This window comes from Scatophagus argus, chromosome 5 (genome assembly GCF_020382885.2).
Source record: "Scatophagus argus isolate fScaArg1 chromosome 5, fScaArg1.pri, whole genome shotgun sequence".
Lineage (NCBI taxonomy): Eukaryota > Metazoa > Chordata > Actinopteri > Scatophagidae > Scatophagus > Scatophagus argus.
In genome coordinates this window covers 23,609,954-23,629,270 of record NC_058497.1, presented here as the reverse complement: position 1 = coordinate 23,629,270, position 19,317 = coordinate 23,609,954, and the positions used below count along the sequence as shown (strand labels likewise).

Below are 19,317 nucleotides of genomic sequence, written 5' to 3'. Positions count from 1 at the left end.
GTCTTAGCTTTTAATTTTCTGTGACGGTTGTTTTATCTCCATTTGTGCATAATGAGAGAGAAACTCTTAAAGAGAGCAGAAGGCAGATCATTTTATTTTACACCATTCTTACAGTTGTCATCACATACCTGAACCAGGAAAGGGGTTTATAATGTAAATGCAACATGTCCATGAAACTGTAGAGACAGAAACTCAGGGGAAAAAAATATCCATTAACGACCTGATTTTAGTTTGTTTTTATTTTCTGTTTTTTGGTTATCAAGTTTCTCAGTTATGAGTGCCATTATATAATATGGAGTCACTCACATTTGAAGCCAATGGGCCAATGAAGCATGAAAATCACTGTTTCCTAAGTGATTACGGTCAATGACAATCACTGAAATAAAAAGATAAAGTAATATTCTGGAGCTGTTAGTTAAAATATATTAACTTTAAAGTTGCTATTGCCGCACACTGTAAATATTTATATACAGTCAGCTTTATCATGAACATGCAAGAGCGACCATAGAAGTACACTATGAATATCATAGCAATTCCTGTTTACAACTAATTGCTCATAACATGAGCTAATGATTGCACCCAAATCCACAGTGCACTGATATGCTTATGTCCACCTCTCCCACCCAACTTAATGAACAGGGGACGGTGTGTGAAGCAGGATCATATGGCAGTACTCTGTTTGTGAACTCTTGTTCTCTCACACACAGACTCAAAGACACAAACAGTGTCACATCATATAGCAAAGAACTAATTTAATCACTTTCTGTTGGGAACAGGAATTGACAGCAGCTGCCTGTTGACCTCTCTCAGCTGAGCATCTAGAGTCTCTGTAGTTAGTGTTAGTTCTGCTATCTGAGTCTGTAGGCTTGTGATGGTCTCATTCAGCTCTTCTTCTTTACGCCGAGAGTTAGCACTCTGCCTGGTGTACTCCAGCACCATGCAGCCACCACCGACGAGGAAGATGATTGCCTCTCCCAGCAACTCTGCACCCAGCTCTGCAGCAGCGTCCTCATTCAGAGGCTTAATGGTTGAACCGCGAAAGCCCATGATCCGCATCTTCGTTCTCATCTCAATCCAGTGGTAAACTGTGAGGAGAAAAAAAGCACACAGTGCAAGGCACACATTTTCACTTGTATGTCATATGTTATGAGTGACAGTTCAAAATACATGCAATGAGATGCACGTGTTCACCTGCAGATTATACTGTAAATGCAGAGCAATGTACAACTGCCATGACCACTAACACAATCTGAATTAAAATCCTATGTCTTAATAATCAGTGCCTCAGTGATATTTGTCCACGTTTCCACATTACTGTCCTTTTTACTCAGTGAGATGTCTCTTTGAATGGTCACACCTAACCCTTGTCTATTTTTTTCTCAATAAAGTATTTTTTCTAACACAAAAGATCTGCTCTCCTTTTATTGTGCTATTGTGTCCTATTGTTTGTTTAGTTGCTCTGTTTTCTTTTGTTTGAGTAGTGTAATAGTGTTTTGAACATGAATTGAGACTAGTTGGAGCTAAGTACGCTCTTTTTGAGACAAATTTTCTAATAAGCATATAAATTATAAATAAAATTGCATAAAACTAGCTTTACCGACCATTTTGAGCGTTCAGTGCCATTAAACAGAACTATCTATGTCAGAACAGTACGGCAGCCGGTCAGAACAATTTTCATCAGTTCAAATCAATATAATTTTCTGAACAGGACGTAGGGCATTCAGATTGTGGTGCTGTACTGATCATAGACACAATAAAGATTATGCCTATTATTTATTTATTTATTATGTCTATGGTACTGATCGTCGGACTTACTGATAGCGAAACCAAGGCTTCATACAGTCCGTTCAATGACAAATAAGACCCGCCCTTTTCACGCTTGCCTTGGTGGTATTGGTCAACTACACAAGCCTATGAAAATGATTGGCTAAGCGCTCCTGACTAGTGTAATCTCATTGGTTGTTGTTGCAGTCCTCCCGCCTTTAGCCATCGTCCGGGTATCTGACACTGAAACCTAGCGGTCATTGGCAGCCATTAGCTCGGTTACTCACGCTGTGCTGGCGGCAGACAGATGTAATTCTTAAAGAACTCGCTTCTCCGGGCTCCCGCTTTTATTCGGTTCGCTACAGGCTTGCTCATCTGTCTCACTCCGAGATAGAGGAGTTTGGCGATAGGGAAGGCACCCACAACCATCTTGCCGGAAACACTCCACCACCGTGCGGCGGAAGACGTCGACGTTACGCGATGACGTCAAATGATTGACAGTGTCCGTCACAAAGCGAGCCGCCCACGTCTGCGAATGTGCTAAATGACGCAGCTTTTAAAAGACGTCAGCTCATGCATGTGTTATTCATAACTGTAATATTTTAATAACAGTACTATCTAAGAAATAATAACAAGTGTGAACTTGAGCTCGAGCACAAGTGATATTGCACCTAAATATTAATGAGAATACCACGATAGCATTGTAGCATGTAGATTGTACTTTATGTAGCATGTGTTAGTTTATTTAGTATGTTTAGTCTATTTTTCTATTTTTTTCCACTAACAGTTAGGCCTTGTTTGTTTGTTTGCTTACTTTTGACTAACCTACACTGCTGTAATGGGCTACTGGTGCTTGAATTTCCCTCGGGATCAATAAAGTATCTATCTATCTATCTCTGTCTATCTATTAATAATTTCCTGGTATGAGGACTGATGTCTGGCATATGGGGTCGCCGGTGAAACAACAGTCGCATGAAATACAGCCTGCTGTAAAAACATTGGGAACATTTGGAGGCTTCCACCCAACCTAACCTGTTATGTTCAGTCTTTACGATTGTCACTCATACACACAATGCTTACAAGTATTCATTTGCTTGCAGGATGTCACAGCCACAGCCTACCTCACATTTTGATCATGCATTTTAAGTGAGGTGCGACCGGTGTGTTAGACACCTACGTGGAAGTGGTCATAGCCTCCGTGTATATGACAAAACACTTTACCTGTTCGTTAACTGTAGAGTTCACATATAAGTTAATCTAATTCAACATTCATTCATTTAAGTGGATATTTTATTCTACCTCTGTACACGGACGAGCAGTTATACCTGCTGGGACATACAGGCCTTCATGTAACTCTCATGTACCTGTAGGCAATTACACAGCGCGTCAGTAAAAAACAAATAAAAAAAAAAACAAAACGATCTGCTTTACCTGGCCAGCTGTTTTAGACACCTGGCTCGGATTACAGTAGTGGAGGGAGAGCCAGAGGGGCTGGACCGTGAGCTAAAATAACTCCACTCAGTACGCAGCTATGACTAAATGTCTGGAGCAGCCGCCACCGGAGACAAACACAGACCGAGCAGCCCAACTTCAGGAAGACCAGGAACTTTGAACGGGACTCGGCGTCAGGCTCGACTTTGGGAAAGAAGAACTAAAAGGCTCTCAACCTTTTGAGGTAAGGCTGCTTTCTTTTTTATTCGTAGCGCCGCGAACGCACCTTTGAGCACAGGAAACAGGCTCCTGTGTGAGGTGAAAGTAAATTGTTTTATTGTGAAATCGCGTCTGTGTTGTGAGAGTGTGGCTCTTTGGGTCTGTTCGCAGCTCCACTTACGTACAAGTAATGAAAACGGTATATATAATGTGTATATATTTTGTTTTGGCATACTTCTCTCCGCGGTTTGTTTCCTCGTTCATTGTGAGGGGTCTTGAATGCGAGGAGGAGCTTTCTCTCAAACTAATGAAAACCAGATGTAACCACCGCTGCCTGGCGTGCCTCGCAGTCTACAGCCACAGCGGAAAGCCTAAGTGCACCAGCCAACTGCGGGACGTTGATAGATTGATGTATACAGCACTGAAAGTCATGTAATACAGTGATTTAGTAGAGATCTTATCTGGTTGAATGGTTTTATGACGTTTAATGTGACATTTATTGTTGGATATTCACCATACTGTGACCTTTAATAGATTAATAATTATATTGATGTAAAAAAAAAAATCATATCATAATATTTGGATTTCTTTATGTGCTGTTAGCAGAGCTCATCATTAAACAACAATAAAGGGAAACAAACCAAACCGTCTTGTCTGGGCAGGACTGATATGGAACTTATCCAACTAAAGTGCTCTGTGGTGGATCTCAGTCAAAACCAGCCGGGCTGCATTGTGTGATACACTTGCTGCGGTCTGTTTTCTAGAAGTGCCCAAACTCTCGCCAGAACACACGTAATCTGACTTGATCTAAAGTGATCAAACTCGTGCACGCACGCAAGCAGATGCGCATATTTGTCACCTGTCGGTAACGACTCTGCTCGGTGCACCTCAGCACGACCGGGACGCCGCAGGTATTAAATGGACGGCGTAACTTGCCAGAAAGGTGTGTTATTTTGTGTAGCAGTGAGAGATTCCTGAGTCACATGCTGTGAGGAACAGAGCTGCTCCAGAAGTGCAGCTGCGTGGTGGTAGGAGCAACTAGAGCCTGCATCATCATGAACCAAATAAAGACTTTGTTGTATACGGATTAGTGGTGATCATCTCAGAAATATCCCTTTGTCCATAGTTTATGTACCTTCAGTGTCTGCAGAGGATGATTCTTATCCTCAGCTTGAGAAGATCAGTAGAGCTGCATTGTCTAAGGCTGTTGTCTTTGACAATGACAGCTGCTGTCCTGAATGCAGCTGTGTGTGTGTGTGTGTGTGTGTGTGTGCGTGTGTGTGTGCATGTACACTGTGTATTTACGTAGGCTGAAAGGCTCATAATTTCAGTGACTAACCAGAGCAAAGGTGTAAGCAGTATAAAAATAAATGGTTTGGGTGGAGTTTTTATACCTGAGAAGCTTTTAGTTGATGAAATCTGGAAGTACTGTACATGATTAATCAGAGATCATGAGAAATTCATGATCGGTCATATGAGACAAGGAGTCATAGCGCAGATAAAACGTCAATACAGCTTATTACTTAATGGCAGTTTGGCTATGATTTTGTAATGTGCAACAGTGGTTCACAATGTGGTGTCCAGGAACCCCAAGGGGTCCTTGAATGGTCCTTGCGGGGGGTCCCCAGCATGAAAAGAGTCATTTATTGTCACTGTACTTTAATCCATAACTAACATAACAACAAAATGTGTGAGAATTTTGGAAATGAAGCACCTAAGAGCAAAATTCCTGTCATAAAGGAAGCGTGAGGCCAAATCTTTGTGTTAGTTTGAGGGTTGTTGACGTGAAGGAGTCTGAGACCTGAGCTGAAATTCTTTGGGAAAACATTTTGTGGAAATTAGTCTCTCTGTAGTTTGTGAAGATGAAATGAAACTGACCAGATGATCTCCTTCCTTAAGCACACTGGCACAGATTCCAGAAGTTTTACACAATAATTACACAATTCCACCCTCCTGTATCGGAGCAATTAGCTTTGGCCTAGATATCCTGCCAGAATCCAGAAACGCCAGCGGCCCATTTCAAAGGTATCCCATCACATGAGATGGTGGTGAGCCAATGTAAACATTACATGATTATTAGTGTTATCCTGGCATGAAAAAACCTTGAATGGACTTCAGACTCTGGATATTTCAAATCAAGCTATGCAAGAGCGATTAAGAAAGCTTGTTCAAATTTCTTCACCTAACTGTTTAATTAAGATAGTTGTGTGTTTATTTTTAGCCGGATTTGTTCAGCTTAATGTGTCTTTCTGTCTCCATCTCTGTTGGAACTTTTTCATATTCCCTGAGTGTGTACACATACTTGGTTAGTAAAGCTGATTCTGATTTTGTTTTATTTCCCTGCGACCTCAACCCGGTCAAATCAGGACATTTATTCACCTGTGGAACATAGCTTAGTTTGTGGTGCCTGCATGAGGACTCCACGACAAAGAAAAAATGAAAAGTAAGCCACAAAGGGAAGTGTTTCATTGTGTCAGAGGAATTTCTTTTATCCTTCAGTCTTCAGCCAAATTCCCGGCCAAGAGTGAACAGAGACAAAGCTGGAAAGATCTGGAGGAAGGATATGATTGAGGGACCAGCAATAATAACAGTGTTTGTGTGTGTCAGAGGGTGGAGGTGTCAGCAGAAACTGGAGAATCACTCTGATGCATAAGCTGCAACTGTTGGCTAAAGACATAAAAGGGAAGGAGGGAGGGACTGTTTGTAGTCTTGCTCAGACACACCCTGGCATTCTGCAAAGCTAATGATTATTGTCTTTAATCCTCAAATCTCCTTCCCACTTCCCACAACATCGCTGCTTTTCTGAGCGTCCGTTAACAAAGTTTCTGAGGCTGCAGCGCCGCGGTGCTCCCTCGTGGTTTCATCCTGTGGCTTCCATCTTGGCTTTACCACTCGAGAGAGCTAATTGTTGCTTGTTAAAATGGTAGAACAGGCTGACATGGTAATGAAAGCACCGAAAAAGAGCTGGAGAGAAAGTGAACATGTGGTTTCCCTGGAAACTTTTCATGAGAAAGCAACCAAAGCAGCAGCAGCAGCAGCAGACCAGCAAGCCCAGACTTTCAGTGCATGTTAAGTTTCGGAGTGATTAGTGTTTCTGTGTTTTATTTCAACACACCTCTGTTTCCTCACTTGATACTCTGTGCAGCAGCTCTGTGTTCACTCTAGTCAATGTGCCTCTCTGTGCATGCTTATCAAATTAAGACGAGATGCAAATTATCAACACATGCTGGCAAGATAAAGAAAAAAGCCAGGAGATTGTTTAGAGAAATCTACCTCCTCAGAGTCACAGAATAACAGATTATAGAACAAGAAACATGAAGTCATAAGGGAAGTGAGATAATACCCTCGGTTCAGTCTGTTAACCTGTGAGTTAACCTTTTAAAATGCACCATAAGTTGGAGATAATCCTCTGTCACCCATGTTAGTGTTCAGTTGTTACACCTGTTCTCCTGCAAACACTCACAGTTTACTTTCTGCTTACGTTAAGTCGCACGGTGGAATAAGGCTGAAAAGCAACAACACCCTAAAGAAGAATCAACTTTTATTGACAGTATATATGCATTTTTACATACACACATACTGAATTTTACTACTGCATTTATCCCATCCTTAGTTGAACACACACATGCAACACCCGGCAAATTACATGCAGAAACACACACAGGAGCAGTGGGCAGCATCAAGCTCCCGGGGAGCATATTGGGGGGTTAAGTGCCTTGCTTAAGGGCACATCAGCCGGCTAATGAAGGGGGGGGGGCATTTTATCGCATTAATCACTCCACCACACACAAATTTTTCCTGCCCGTCCGGTGGGGGAATCGAACAAAGAAATACTCACTAGTAAAATCTAAATTTAAAATTGAATAAACTACCTACTGAGAAAGTGTACCAGTAACAAGACATTAACACAAACAGGAATCAGCGGAGTAAAAGCAGTAAAAGAAAGCAGAAGGCATGCAGAGGAGCCTGACGGGGAGGGAAGGGTGGGGTGAACGAATCGCCGGGCAGGAAGGGGAGAGTTCAGTGAGTGATCGAGCTGACCTTTGTGAGTCAGTGAGAGTGTAATCTCGTTTTGCGTGAGCTGCTCTCCACACAGATAAGTGTCTGCAGGCACCGTGTGAGCTACATGCCTCAGTGGGAGGAGCGGTGAGGAATGTGAGTCTGTGACAAGCCCTGACAGTAACACGACAGCGCGGCTCGGCACGGCTCGGCACAAGAGCTCTTGTTATCTGTCTTCTCGTTGATGACCTTGCGTAACATATGCTTTCCCTCTAGTACCTGGTTAATGTTCAGCTGATGCTGGTCATGGTTGGTCTGGCTTTAAATGTGTGTGTGTGATTGTTAATGCAGAAACGCACCTGCTGTATCAGCCCACTCAACTCAGGTGACAACAAAAATTAAAAATGAGGCTTAAAGGAGCTCCAGCTTTTGTCTTTCAAAAAGTAAGTTAAACATCCCTGTCATCCCTGTTCGTCATGTATAGAAACAGATGACACAATCTGGGACACGTTCAGAGCTGAAGGCAAAGAGTCGAGGCCGGAGGAAGCGCTGAGCAGCCACTGAATATGGAAATAAAATCTTCAAACCAACTACTAATCTGTCTTATACCAAAGTGTACCATATCCTCTGTTCTATTTCTGCACATTTAAACAACATGCAAAGGAGACAGCTTTGGATTTATTTCTGAAGAAACACAACCTCCAGCAATTGAAGGTTAGCCTGGAAAACACAGGGTGTCACTAACTCAAACACATGTAGACAGGACAAGTCAAGGGATCGCAGGCACAAAAGAGAAAAACAATAGACTACAGCGGTTTCTGACAAAGCAATGTCTGTCACACGGTAAACACAACAAACCGATGATACAGTTTAAGAGGAGCCGTGGTTTGTTTTTGATGTCGGAAATGCACCAAAATAGATCACAGAAATGTCGAGCGGTCGCACAGCAGGCCCGGCGGCTGAATCATCAGTGGAAGCTGAGGCTGAGAGACTGGCCTCGCTCTCTGCCCATCTGTGAGACCAGAACGTGGACGCTTTTAGCTCATTTTAGGCATGTAAATGAGGGGCAGGTTTGTTCGAATGACTCAACACGCTTGCATATGATTTGGCTGCAGTTTTGAGGTATGTCGTTCGCCTCAACGTATTTATGGTACAGTCTGATGTAATACTCAGTCCATTACCTTATCCACATGTACGTGAAGGCCATAGCAGGACTTACTGTTGTCTTCAAAACTGTCATCAGAACTAAAGGTTCTCCACAGTGTTAAGATGCACTTGATATTGTGTGTTTTAATTTCACGAGAGAGATTTCTGCAAAGTTCTTGTCAACAGAACAATGGAAAGCTTCCTGACTGTAAACATTACAAGGCGACACGGCGCAGGAGGTGATTAAAACCACCTGGAACATCGACAGGTACTCATCTACCAAACATCAGTGATATCTGTGCGGTGAGACAAGGTGTGCGCACGGCGCCCAAAGGACATGAAAAGACAACAGCCAACCACAGCCTGTTCACCCTGCAGAGACAAACTCGAAAACAGTCGCTCTCCTCAGGGTGTGAGATGCCTCCGCTCACCCTGGCGCTCATCCACACATCGTAGCTTTTGCTTTGTGTGCAGCATGATGTGACAACAGCTTGCGTTTCGTTCTACCACCCCGTGTTGTAGAATGAGAAATAAATTAACCTTGAATAGTTTTTTGTCAGCTTGGACTAATTGACCTGTTGGCACACGTGGTTCTCTGGAGTATTAACATAATCTTCATCTGTCATCCACTTCGCTAGCTGTGTACTGCACCTGTCTGTCTGAAACTGTGCTTTCAGACCGACCAGTCAGATGTGGTTTTAAGCTGGAACACCTGGCACCACACGTAACGTGGCTGAGTCAGCAGGCAGGACAGACACCGAGACCAGCTTTTCCGGAACAGGGTCTCACTGTGTTGTCACCGAGCGGTGTGATCCATCCCATCCGTTGTTAAAAGTTGCCCTTCAAGTGTTTTTGTGCAAAGTATGAGAAGACTCCTCTGACTTGTTTGGACATGAAGTGCATTGAGGTGATGTGTTCACATAAATCTGGCTCCATGTCAGAAAGGCCTGAAGGACAGAGAGCGAGAGCTGGCAGCCTGCAGCAGGAGAGAAAGGGGTCGGGCTAAATGCTACCCAGTGATTTCAGCTTGAAGTCAAGGCAAGTCTAATTTTATGGCATGAAACTAAGAGAAGAACCCGGAGGGCTGAGAGCAAAGCCTGTTCATACAAATTTTAGCGCTGCTGTGTTTCATGATTAGCCGGGGCTTGCTGAGTCCCATAAAATGTCCCAGTAAGTGCTCAATGCAAATCCATCTCATGTGATTGTGAAAAATTTGTCAGTTGAAGGTGGTGTGAGACTTTTCTCCCAACAGCTTGTGGTGTGTGATTCCTTTTCCAGGAGCCGAACGCTGCTGCCTCACAGTCATGAGTTCCCAGATGAGCTTCAGCAGCAGCTTGCTGTGTGAGTTTCCTTCATTTGTCTCTTTGGTTCTCTTTGGCGTGTATTTGGTGTATTATCCTGTGCTAATTGTCTGCGGTTCTTATGTGGTCCATCTCCAGTCCAGTCAATAAATGATGACCTGAATGCATCGCTGGCTACAGCAGATGAGTTATCCAGAGAGTTCAACTCGCTGATGAAGGAGGCGTCCTCCAACAAAACCACACAGTCTGGGTCACAGGTACACACAAACCTTCAGCACCGATTTTTTTGTTTCCAGTTTGCGGTTATTTTGGTAAAAGACTGATTGGTAGAGTGTTGTATTATCTTTGCTGAAATGAAACACTCTTCAGCACAGTGTTAAAGTCGTTTCTATAACATCATTTTTCCTTTCAGACCGGCACTACGATCTCCTTAGAGAAGCCTCAGTCCAACATCTCCACCACCACCATCACGTCAGGCGGCAGTGGGAACACCAGCTCCAGTTCTCAGCCTTTCTCTCCAAGCTCAACGACCTTCCAGCCCCTGGAATCCAGCATCTCCAGCAATAAAAACACGCCAGCCTCCCCTGTCATCTCCTCCAGCCCGCTCTCATCCCCCAAGATCCAGAAGGAGCTGTCCTCTCCCCTTCCCCGAGTCGGATCTGACAGCTATACGTATGGCGGCCAGCAGAGCCCCAGGCAGTCACCTCACACCCCAAGACGTAACTCCCCATCTCGCTACGACAGGAGCCCACGAGGCTCAATCAGCTACATGGAAAGAAGTCCCTCCCCAAGTCCCACCTCTGCTTCTTTAGACCAGCCATTTCGGCCTGTCTCGTTCCAAGCTTCCCCCAACCTGCTGAGCCCTTACGACAACAGCCAGATGGGACGCAGGTCGCCTCGACCAGACAGGAGCCCCTCCCCTTTGTCTTTCAATCATCCAGTGTCCAACACGCTCCCGCGAAATTTTGGCGGTTTCAGGCAACCTGGTAAGTGGCTGAAGGAAGATGTGGGTCAGCTAAACCCAACAGTCATTTTGAGGCAAGTTCACATGAAAGGTGGGAAGTTTGCTCAAAAACAAGTTACACCTAAACGTTGAGTTTTTGTATCCGGTTGAGTCAACGTGAGTAAATTAAACAACTTAGTCTGATCAAATGAAATCAATGCAAACTTTAAACCTCTGCTTGTCAAGCATGAAGTTGGTATTACTCAGTCATGGTGATGAAATGCTGCAATGTGCCGCCCCAACTGGATTTACATTCAGTGTTGATCTTCTCACATGAGTCAGAGTTTTGTATTGTTAAGCATGGTGTTTCAATATGGTATGTCAGGGGAGTGTGTAGGGTCAAACGCAGAGCTTAAACTTCTACCAATAAGCTTAGAAACGTAGTACGGTAATGTTATCAGGTTGACACAAAAACCTGCAAACTATGACCCAGAAAGTGCCTTGGGTCGCTCTGCCATCCCACTCTGGGTTTAAGGTCACGGTGCCTCTTCAGAGACCTGCACACTCCTGAAAGACTCAGAAAAACACAGGCATTCTCACGCTGTTTGTGTGCGTGTTTGTTTGTGTTTCTTCTTATTTTCTCTCTCTCTCTCTAGATGAGGGTGTGCAGCAACAAAGGAGTCCCAGCAAGTGGAACGAGACAGATCTGGACGTGTCCTACGAGAGGAAACCTCACCACACCTATGAAAGTTGGTTGATTTCTACGAGCGTACTGCTCTGCTTCTTCAGCTGTTTGTTTTATTTATTTATTTATTTTTAAGTTTAGGAATTGGGCCAGGACAAACAGTTTAAGCACAAAGGACCGAAGGAGTCCTGGCTGCACTCTATGTGGTCCCTGTTTTCTAAACGAACATTTTTCTGTTAACAGAGACAGAGTGGCTACGGCCGACCGTGCCAAACAGCAGCTGGAGAGAATCCAACCTCGATGGCCCTCCTCCAGCCCCAAGTCCAAAAAAGGTGGGTGTTGTCAACAGAGAGACTTTCACAAAGGTATTGTTAGGGATTTGTTGGTGGGGCTTATGTTGTGGCTCAAATTCTTTTTTCTCAGTTACAAGGGAAAGTGCTGAACTCTTCCCTCCTCAAGAACGAGCAGTTCTTGAGAAGCCACAGATTAACTGCAAGTCACCTGTCATCATTTTCACACAGAATGTGGGTGGGGTTAGGAGTTGGCGTCATCATAGTAATCATTATTACTAGTGCCGCTGAGCAGACAGCCTGCATTTTGTTGCCAACAGTTGGTTGCCTAATTGTTGATGAAGTGATGAGACTGAACCATACAATAAAAGAGGCTTAAAAGCTCCATAGAGCTGCAGTCACATGATAATTCTGTGTGATCTGTGATCCATACACGTTGCACAGTCAGTTCAGTCGACTGGAATAAGTAAGCATCTTTTCTTTCTTTTTCAGGATCCTCGCGCTAAATCTCTGCAGTTTTCCCATGGTTCTCTCCCCCGTAACGCACGTATATCAGTACCCCCAGATGTTTCATCCCCATCCCACTCCCCTCACCAGTTTCAGCCCATCGTCAACCGCATTTCCATTCCCCCGACTTCCGCTCAGTCCCGTCAGCGTCAGCCCATCCCCCTCTCCGTCATCATGCGTCTGCAAAACCCCCACTGGGGAGCCATGTCAACCCACCACCCCAGAGCCCTGGGAGGAGAAGGTGATATGGCACCTTATCAACCAGCTGTCCCCATCCCGGTGGAGTTCTTCAACCAACCTGTACTCCAGCCACAGCAATACCCACCTGAGCTGAGACAGCCAGCCATATACAGTGACGGTATGACACGTTTAACACGTCTGCACACACTCTGACACTCTTCACAGGAACTTTGTTCAAGCTAACTTTGTGTTACACATGTGGTTTGGTGTCCGTCGTTTCAGTGCTGAACCCAGGGGATATAGATGCAGAGTTAGAGCGGCTGGACGTTGTGCCGCACATGCCTGTGATTTCGGAGAATCCCAGCATGCCAAAGGGCAGCGGGGAGGTCGAGCAGGGCGTAGCCCCAGCTCCCCGGCCACTCAGCCCCACCAGGCTGCAGCCAGTGGTGGCTCCTGAGGCCCAGAGCCAGGAGATTCCTAGCGTGGAGGAGCTGCTCCGCATCCGGGCAGAAATTCCCCGCGCCCTGAAGAGACGGGGCTCCGTGGACCAGTCGCGGCCCCTGAAGAAGGCCTCCCACTACCAGCCGAACCAGTACAGAAACCTCATTGACAAGCTTTTCCGCAGGAAGGAGCATCGCCAGAAGGGGGATCAAGGTAGCGAGACCAGCAGCTCTTCAGACGGAGAGGACTGCGCTATGCCTCCTGCCCCCATACCTCAGACATCCTCAATGGTTCCCCTTGACTTCAGAGTAAGAAACGATCTTAGAGCAACTGAAACAAGTGGAAAAAAGGCATTAGGAGTGTGCTGTGTTACACCACAGATGAGTCGTGCAGTAAATCAAAAGAGCATTAAATAATGATGGTATTTATACATGAAATGTTTTACTTTGCATTCAGTGCTGTGTAAAGGGACATTACACTTCAGTGCATGATATGTCGACGGTTATCTGTGCTGGTCAACGCTGTCTGCAGTCAAGTGCTTTACTTCATACAAGCTTGCATCCTTTTTGTCCCTCCAGAGCTACCATTCGATTCTGCGGCGGTCCAGCCGGGAACGCAAAAGTTCGGGGAGGCGAGCTCGGCTCAGCCCGCTCGTCCTGCTGCTGGATGGATCGTTGGTCGGTGAGCTGGAGACGGTGCAGAGGGCCGTCCAGGAGGTGTGTGTGCACCTGACTGTATACTACAGTACTACCACTACTACTACAACTTCACTTACTCCTAAAATTCTAAACCTCTATCTCTAATATATGTTTTAGTAAAAATTAAGATTAAATTCAGTAAAGGAAGGAAAATCATGTAGACAAAAAGTGTGAAACTGATCCAAGAAGAAGTTTGGAAAGAAAGAGTACAAGTATAGTTAAATAAAAGAGAATGTTTTGACATTAATGAATGAATTAAATTTGCATTTGTCATTTTGATTGCGCTCATATTTACAGTTGGTAATTCCTCCTTTTTAACATTACAAAGTCCTTTTAGCTCATCTCAGCAGCCTCCGTCAATACGTTTCACAGAATAAAAACTCATTCGAACCAGCCTGAACAAAGACAGTAAAGTTGGTGCTGCACTTGCGGACGCTGACTTTGAGAAGCACTGAATACGTGTTGTATTTAACTTTTGTTCTCTCTGGGGGTTTGCTTTCACTTATTCAGTACATCCCTGCATCTTCTTCACACTGAAATACGTTTGCTGGGAAGTCTCATCCACTGCAACAGCTTCTGCTTCCACTCAGGAAAAGGCTCATAAAGCCAGTAACAATAGATAATGCAGTTTTCATGAAAGATCACGTTTTCTTGAAATGTAACAGTGTGAGGATATACTCATGCAGAGGTTCTTGTTATAATAATGATAATAACGATTGCAGTGTAGCTGATGAATCCGCTGTGTAAAATGTTTCCTGCAGATGAACGACCCCAGCCAGCCCAACGATGAGGGCATCACTGCTCTTCACAATGCCATCTGCGGGGGCCATTACAATGTGGTGGATTTCCTGGTTCGCATTGGAGCCAATGTCAGCGCACCAGACAGCCACGGCTGGTGATTATTCTCTTATTCCTTTCTCCAATATTATCGCTCATCGTCTTTCGGTTTTGTGTAAAAGGCAGCATGTTAAGTTTACGAGCTGAGAGGTGAAGCTTTATGTGTCTCGATGTGATGTTTTTGAAAGAGTTTTGTTTTTAAGCGGCAGCTGTTTGGTCCACAGGACTCCGCTGCATTGTGCAGCCTCTTGCAATGACCGTCCTCTGTGTGAGTTTCTGGTGAGGAACGGAGCTGCTGTCATGGCCATGACGCAGAGCGACGGCGCTATCGCCTCCCAGAAGTGTGATCCTTATGCTCCTGGGTTTGAAGAGTGTGAGAGCTTCCTGAGGGGTGAGGCAATTACACCTACACACACACACACATACACACACACAAATACACACCCTGTGACAGAGCGCTGTTAAATGCTAACAGAAGATGAATCATAAAATGACAGTTTGCATTTGACGGTTGGTTAAATGGTCACACGTGATGTGTTTGAGATTAGTCTCCCGTCAGTCATTCAAGCACTAACACATAATGTAGCTAAGCCAACACTAACTAATGCTAATATTCTCAACAATATTCTCAAAGTAAGCTAACAGGAACAGAAAGGGATCCTGCTGTCTTTCTCTTTGTGGGGGAGCTCTTTAAACAATATGGGAATTTGTGAAAATATTTGATATTTGATATAAAATATGACCATTTAATACCAAATCTTCATTTTTGGAAAGCCGGAAAAGCCTTTAAAACACACTAAAACTTTGCATGTATTCATTGGTATGCATCAGCAGGCTGTTTATGTAAGACAATGCTGTAATAACAGGATACAGATTACAGGATTTCAGAATAAAGCAAAAGCGAAAAAAGAATTCTTACATCTTTGATATTTAATCACTTGCATCAATGCTTATGTGCCCTGCTTTTTGTGTAATCTCAGGTGTGGAGGAGGCCATGGGGGTGGAGAACAGCGGGGTGCTCTACGCCCTGTGGAGCTACCCGGCTCAGGCAGCCGACGAGCTGAGCTTCAGGGAGGGAGACATGATCACCATCCTGCAGAAACCTGAAGGGTCGGACTGGTGGTGGGCCTCGCTCTGCGGCCGGGAGGGCTTCGTTCCAAACAACTACTTTGGGGTGAGAGACCTTAATGACATGTTGAACAATTTGGCCTCTTAAGTAAAACACGAATGTCAACGCCTTGTTTTGTTCTTTGCAGCTTTTCCCGAAGGTTCGACCGAAATCTCTCTGCTAAGTGGTCTCTGGATGATCGACCCAGGACTGTCAAAAACTGTACTTTACAGCTTCACACTGTTGTTTGATAGGACTGTGTGCATGTGATAATGAAAAGGTTGTATTACTGCGGGGCATGAGAAATGCTTTTGATCCATCAGTCGAGGAAAGTTGAAGGAGAAGTCTCTGTATTCATGTTGGCCACGCTGACAAGGACGCATCATTTGTACTGGCTTTGCTGGTATTTTTCTCTCGTAAACTCTGCTAAACCTTTCAATCAAGCTATGCCCGTCTGTCCGAAGGTTACAAAAGGGTCACAATCCCTGCTGTCTTGCTCAGCTCAGCTTCTGTCTCACCGGATGGTTAATAATGAGAATGCAGAAACGGCAGCTTGTTGGTGTTCAGTCCACTCGTCAACGAGGTCAGCGTTTGCCGCACGCTGGGCAGCAAACATGATGGCTCAATTTAGAGAACTGCTGCTTCAGGTAGAGGAAAATCAATGTGCTCGTTACCGGAGCAGAGTTGTCTGCTGCTGCGTCGAAGCAACATTGAAAACTGTTACGTGAAAGAGACTGGTCAGGAGCTGACGTGGACGTGAACCTTTTCTGACCACTGCTGTTGAATCCTAATGACGACCATATTCATGATTTTATTGCATTTTTTGAAGAGTGACGCTTAATGTTTTCCCATTAATGTGGCTGTAGACTTTGCATATTTTTAGATGATTCTACTTTAGAGGAGAACGTATGTTTTCTACGACGATGAAACGTGACTTTCTGTGGATTTGCGTGCATTCATGGTAATAGAATGAATGTTTGGTGAGGCATTTGTTTTGTGTTTTGTATGTCATCGGATTTCAGTGTAACACCTTTGTGCACTTAACCTGTAACACCCATCTGAGGGGCATGCAGTGAGCAAATATTCAATAAATACATGACTCATGGTTTTTGTCACTCGTCTTTTGTCCTGTTTGCTGCTTATAATAAGACTGTGAAATGTCCTTTACTGGCCAGCAGGTGTCACTGTTGTACAAATTCTGTGTCAGTATAAGATTTTTTATTTGTCAGTACCACCAGCATGGGAACGGCAGTCAGTCACAACGTTAAAACAACTGACAGGTGAAGTGATGCGCCAGGTGGGAAGCCCCACCTTCAATGTGCAGGACCCAGAGGATCCCACGTGCTGACTCCTGTGACCACAAAGTTCCTCCAGACGTCCTGAGTCGCTTCCCCTGCAGGTCAGAGCTGTTTGGGCTGCACAGGTGGACTGATGCATAGTGAAACACGACTTATGGCGCAGAATCAGTCCTCTGTGTTGTGTTTTCTGTCGAACCGTTTTGTTTCTCCTTCTTTCAAGTTAAATTTATCCTCACGTTCCTCTTCTCTTCTTTCACACCGCAGCGCACCCAAGCGACTGCTGTGACTCTTAATGAGTCAATTAGCAGCACATTATGCATACGGGTAATTATTTAAAAAACTACACACGTGATTAATATTTTTTAATCAAGCCTGACTCAGTCCTTTTGATCTGCGGACCGTCTCCATCCCACTGATTATTAAGAAAACACCAACGCTGTGCGCTTCATCCCCGAGGAAGATTATGTCAACACTGTGTTACTTTTATGTAGATTATCAATGTATATGATGATGATGATGATGATGATGAAGACACTCACACAGACACGCACAGTTGTGTCGTTGGTGTGTAGCTGTGGTGAACTAATGCATCGATTCAGATTTTCCGGTGAATAATTCAGATGATTTGAAGTGGAGTCAAATGTTCTGCTGAAACGCTCCTCCTCTTCTCTCATCTTTATTCATAAAACACCAGATTTCTTGGTCCAAATCAACACCTCAATCAAGGCGGTGATAATAATGTCACTTCTGTGAAGAAATACAAGCTCAGAGAAAGCATGAATGAGAGGAGTCGCTTCATCTGACTGAACGTGATTGCTTGCATAGAGATGATTAAAGAAACAGGCTGAGATGAGGTGCAGTCCAGTAATTTGAATCGGTGGTTCCAGAGGGTCACAAGATAAAAAATCTGTCAGGGTCACGTGATGATTAAAATGATAAACATCTTTCTTTCTGCTTCATGAATTGTCCTCACTTATTACTTTGGTTTAAAGGATCACAAACCAAAGAAGAACAGCTACTGATGAGAGTATTTAAATATTTGTTGAAGAAAACTCCATCCGGTAAAACAAAGCCGTAATACGTGAGTGCTGCTGTCTCGGAGATGTTTCAGGCTCGCTCCTGCCTGAAACACACATTTTATTTGGGTCCACGAGGTCCCACTTGAGGCACTTCCTCCCTCCTCGTCGCTTTCTGACGGCGCTGCAGTGGAGAGCAAATTGTATCTGTGGCAGCAAAGAGTTTTGTGCTGAACAGTGATTCTGCTCAAGCAGAACTCATTTGATGCCTCATTGAAAGCCCATTATGACCACGCTGGAGCAAAATGAACTCTTATTGACATGGTCTGGAGCCAGCTGGGCCAGGGCGGCAGCGGCGGAGGAGCTCGGTTACTTGCCCAGTTCTGTGGCGTGGTTTTTATTTGTATCTTATTCTCATTCTCCTCACTGCATCCAGTTCTGCCTCGCTGCCCCTCCACCCCCACCCCCACCGCACCGCTACATGCACACTGTGATTTCAGAAATGCTGGCCATTATCAGAGACAGCCTCTTTGGCCCATCAGAGTCTGACAAGCCCACCTGACATGACGAGCCAGGCCTTCAACTGCTGCGGTCAGATAAACACATAAGAGCACTAAGAGCAGATGGGCTTCGCAGACATGAAGTAAAGGATGAGAGCTGGTATGGACAAATAGGACGGGTGAGACAATGACAGAGCGGGATGGGAAAAATGGATGAAGAGAAATAACGAGTGTGATGGAGGGAATACGATTTCTGTCTGAGGCCACCAGAGGATTTTCAGTTTGATGGGATATCTGCCAGAGGAGCGTGAAGATAATCTATTAACCACTCGACCGTGTCACGTGCGCTCCATTACATGTAGAGGAGTAGAGTCACCAGTTACAACCTGAAATCCACTCTGATGGGGTCGAAAAGAAAGAGGGAAAAGCATGTAAAAGATTAATGTTGTGTTTTTGTTTGTGAATATGAAGTTGAAATAATAATAAAAAAACAAAAGTTGGCAACACTTGCATCCACAGACGCTGTTGCAGACACCACGGGGGTATACGGCGTTTCTGTCTTCAGATGGCCACAACCAGCAGACCCACAGGTCATCAATGTTGTATGTTTTCGCCTCTTAAAGTATTGAGCAGGCGCCCGTCTCAGTTGTACTTCTGAGGAGATTGGTTCTGTCAGAGCGGCGGCAGGAAAGCATCTTATAATGCGATCTCGGCGAGAGCTGTGCTTCATTATTTAGGGACGACAAACAAGTGTGTGTGTGTGTGCATGTGTGTGTGCATGTGTGTGTGTGCAGCAACACTTGGATGTGATCATACTGCATGTCATGACTGTTTTCCAGCAGTTCAGATCAGAGCTGGACTGATGTCTCCCTGTATTTGAGAGTATTGTATGTGACAGCCAGTAAACTGCCTTGAAGGGAGATCCTGTGTGTGTGTGTGTGTGTGTGTAGGAGT

General features: G+C 44.6%; 2 protein-coding genes and 1 long non-coding RNA gene across 3 annotated transcripts; 2 read left to right on the top strand and 1 right to left on the bottom strand.

The window, feature by feature from the left end:
- Window positions 1-732: 732 nt before the first annotated feature.
- Window positions 733-2,275, bottom strand: opa3 (outer mitochondrial membrane lipid metabolism regulator OPA3). The gene is made up of 2 exons (XM_046389836.1): window positions 2,052-2,275; window positions 733-1,085 (listed from the first exon to the last, which is right to left on the bottom strand). Exons 1-2 carry the CDS (start codon window positions 2,191-2,193, stop codon window positions 757-759), a joined length of 471 nt encoding a protein of 156 aa, XP_046245792.1. The 5' UTR covers window positions 2,194-2,275; the 3' UTR covers window positions 733-756.
- Window positions 2,276-3,221: 946 nt separating this feature from the next.
- Window positions 3,222-16,659, top strand: ppp1r13l (protein phosphatase 1, regulatory subunit 13 like). Its single transcript, XM_046389833.1, has 13 exons — window positions 3,222-3,439; window positions 9,838-9,900; window positions 9,999-10,117; window positions 10,273-10,846; window positions 11,460-11,552; window positions 11,732-11,820; window positions 12,271-12,643; window positions 12,748-13,214; window positions 13,485-13,622; window positions 14,366-14,499; window positions 14,666-14,832; window positions 15,422-15,615; window positions 15,698-16,659. The coding sequence occupies exons 2-13, from the start codon at window positions 9,864-9,866 to the stop codon at window positions 15,731-15,733; spliced, it is 2,421 nt and encodes an 806-aa protein (XP_046245789.1). The 5' UTR covers window positions 3,222-3,439; window positions 9,838-9,863; the 3' UTR covers window positions 15,734-16,659.
- A 120-nt stretch (window positions 16,660-16,779) lies between these two features.
- On the top strand, window positions 16,780-18,741 carry LOC124059049. Its single transcript, XR_006843358.1, has 2 exons — window positions 16,780-16,948; window positions 17,840-18,741. It is a non-coding gene; the product is annotated as an uncharacterized LOC124059049 (long non-coding RNA).
- Window positions 18,742-19,317: the final 576 nt, after the last annotated feature.

Coding starts and splice junctions, on each gene's coding strand:
- opa3 (XM_046389836.1), bottom strand. CDS start 2,193: ATGGTTGTGGGTGCCTTCCCTATCGCCAAACTCCTCTATCTCGGAGTG. Junction 1,086..2,051: donor CTGTCTGCCGCCAGCACAGC/GTGAGTAACCGA, acceptor TTCTCCTCACAG/TTTACCACTGGATTGAGATG.
- ppp1r13l (XM_046389833.1), top strand. CDS start 9,864: ATGAGTTCCCAGATGAGCTTCAGCAGCAGCTTGCTGT. Junction 10,118..10,272: donor CCACACAGTCTGGGTCACAG/GTACACACAAAC, acceptor TTTTCCTTTCAG/ACCGGCACTACGATCTCCTT. Junction 14,833..15,421: donor GTGTGAGAGCTTCCTGAGGG/GTGAGGCAATTA, acceptor GTGTAATCTCAG/GTGTGGAGGAGGCCATGGGG.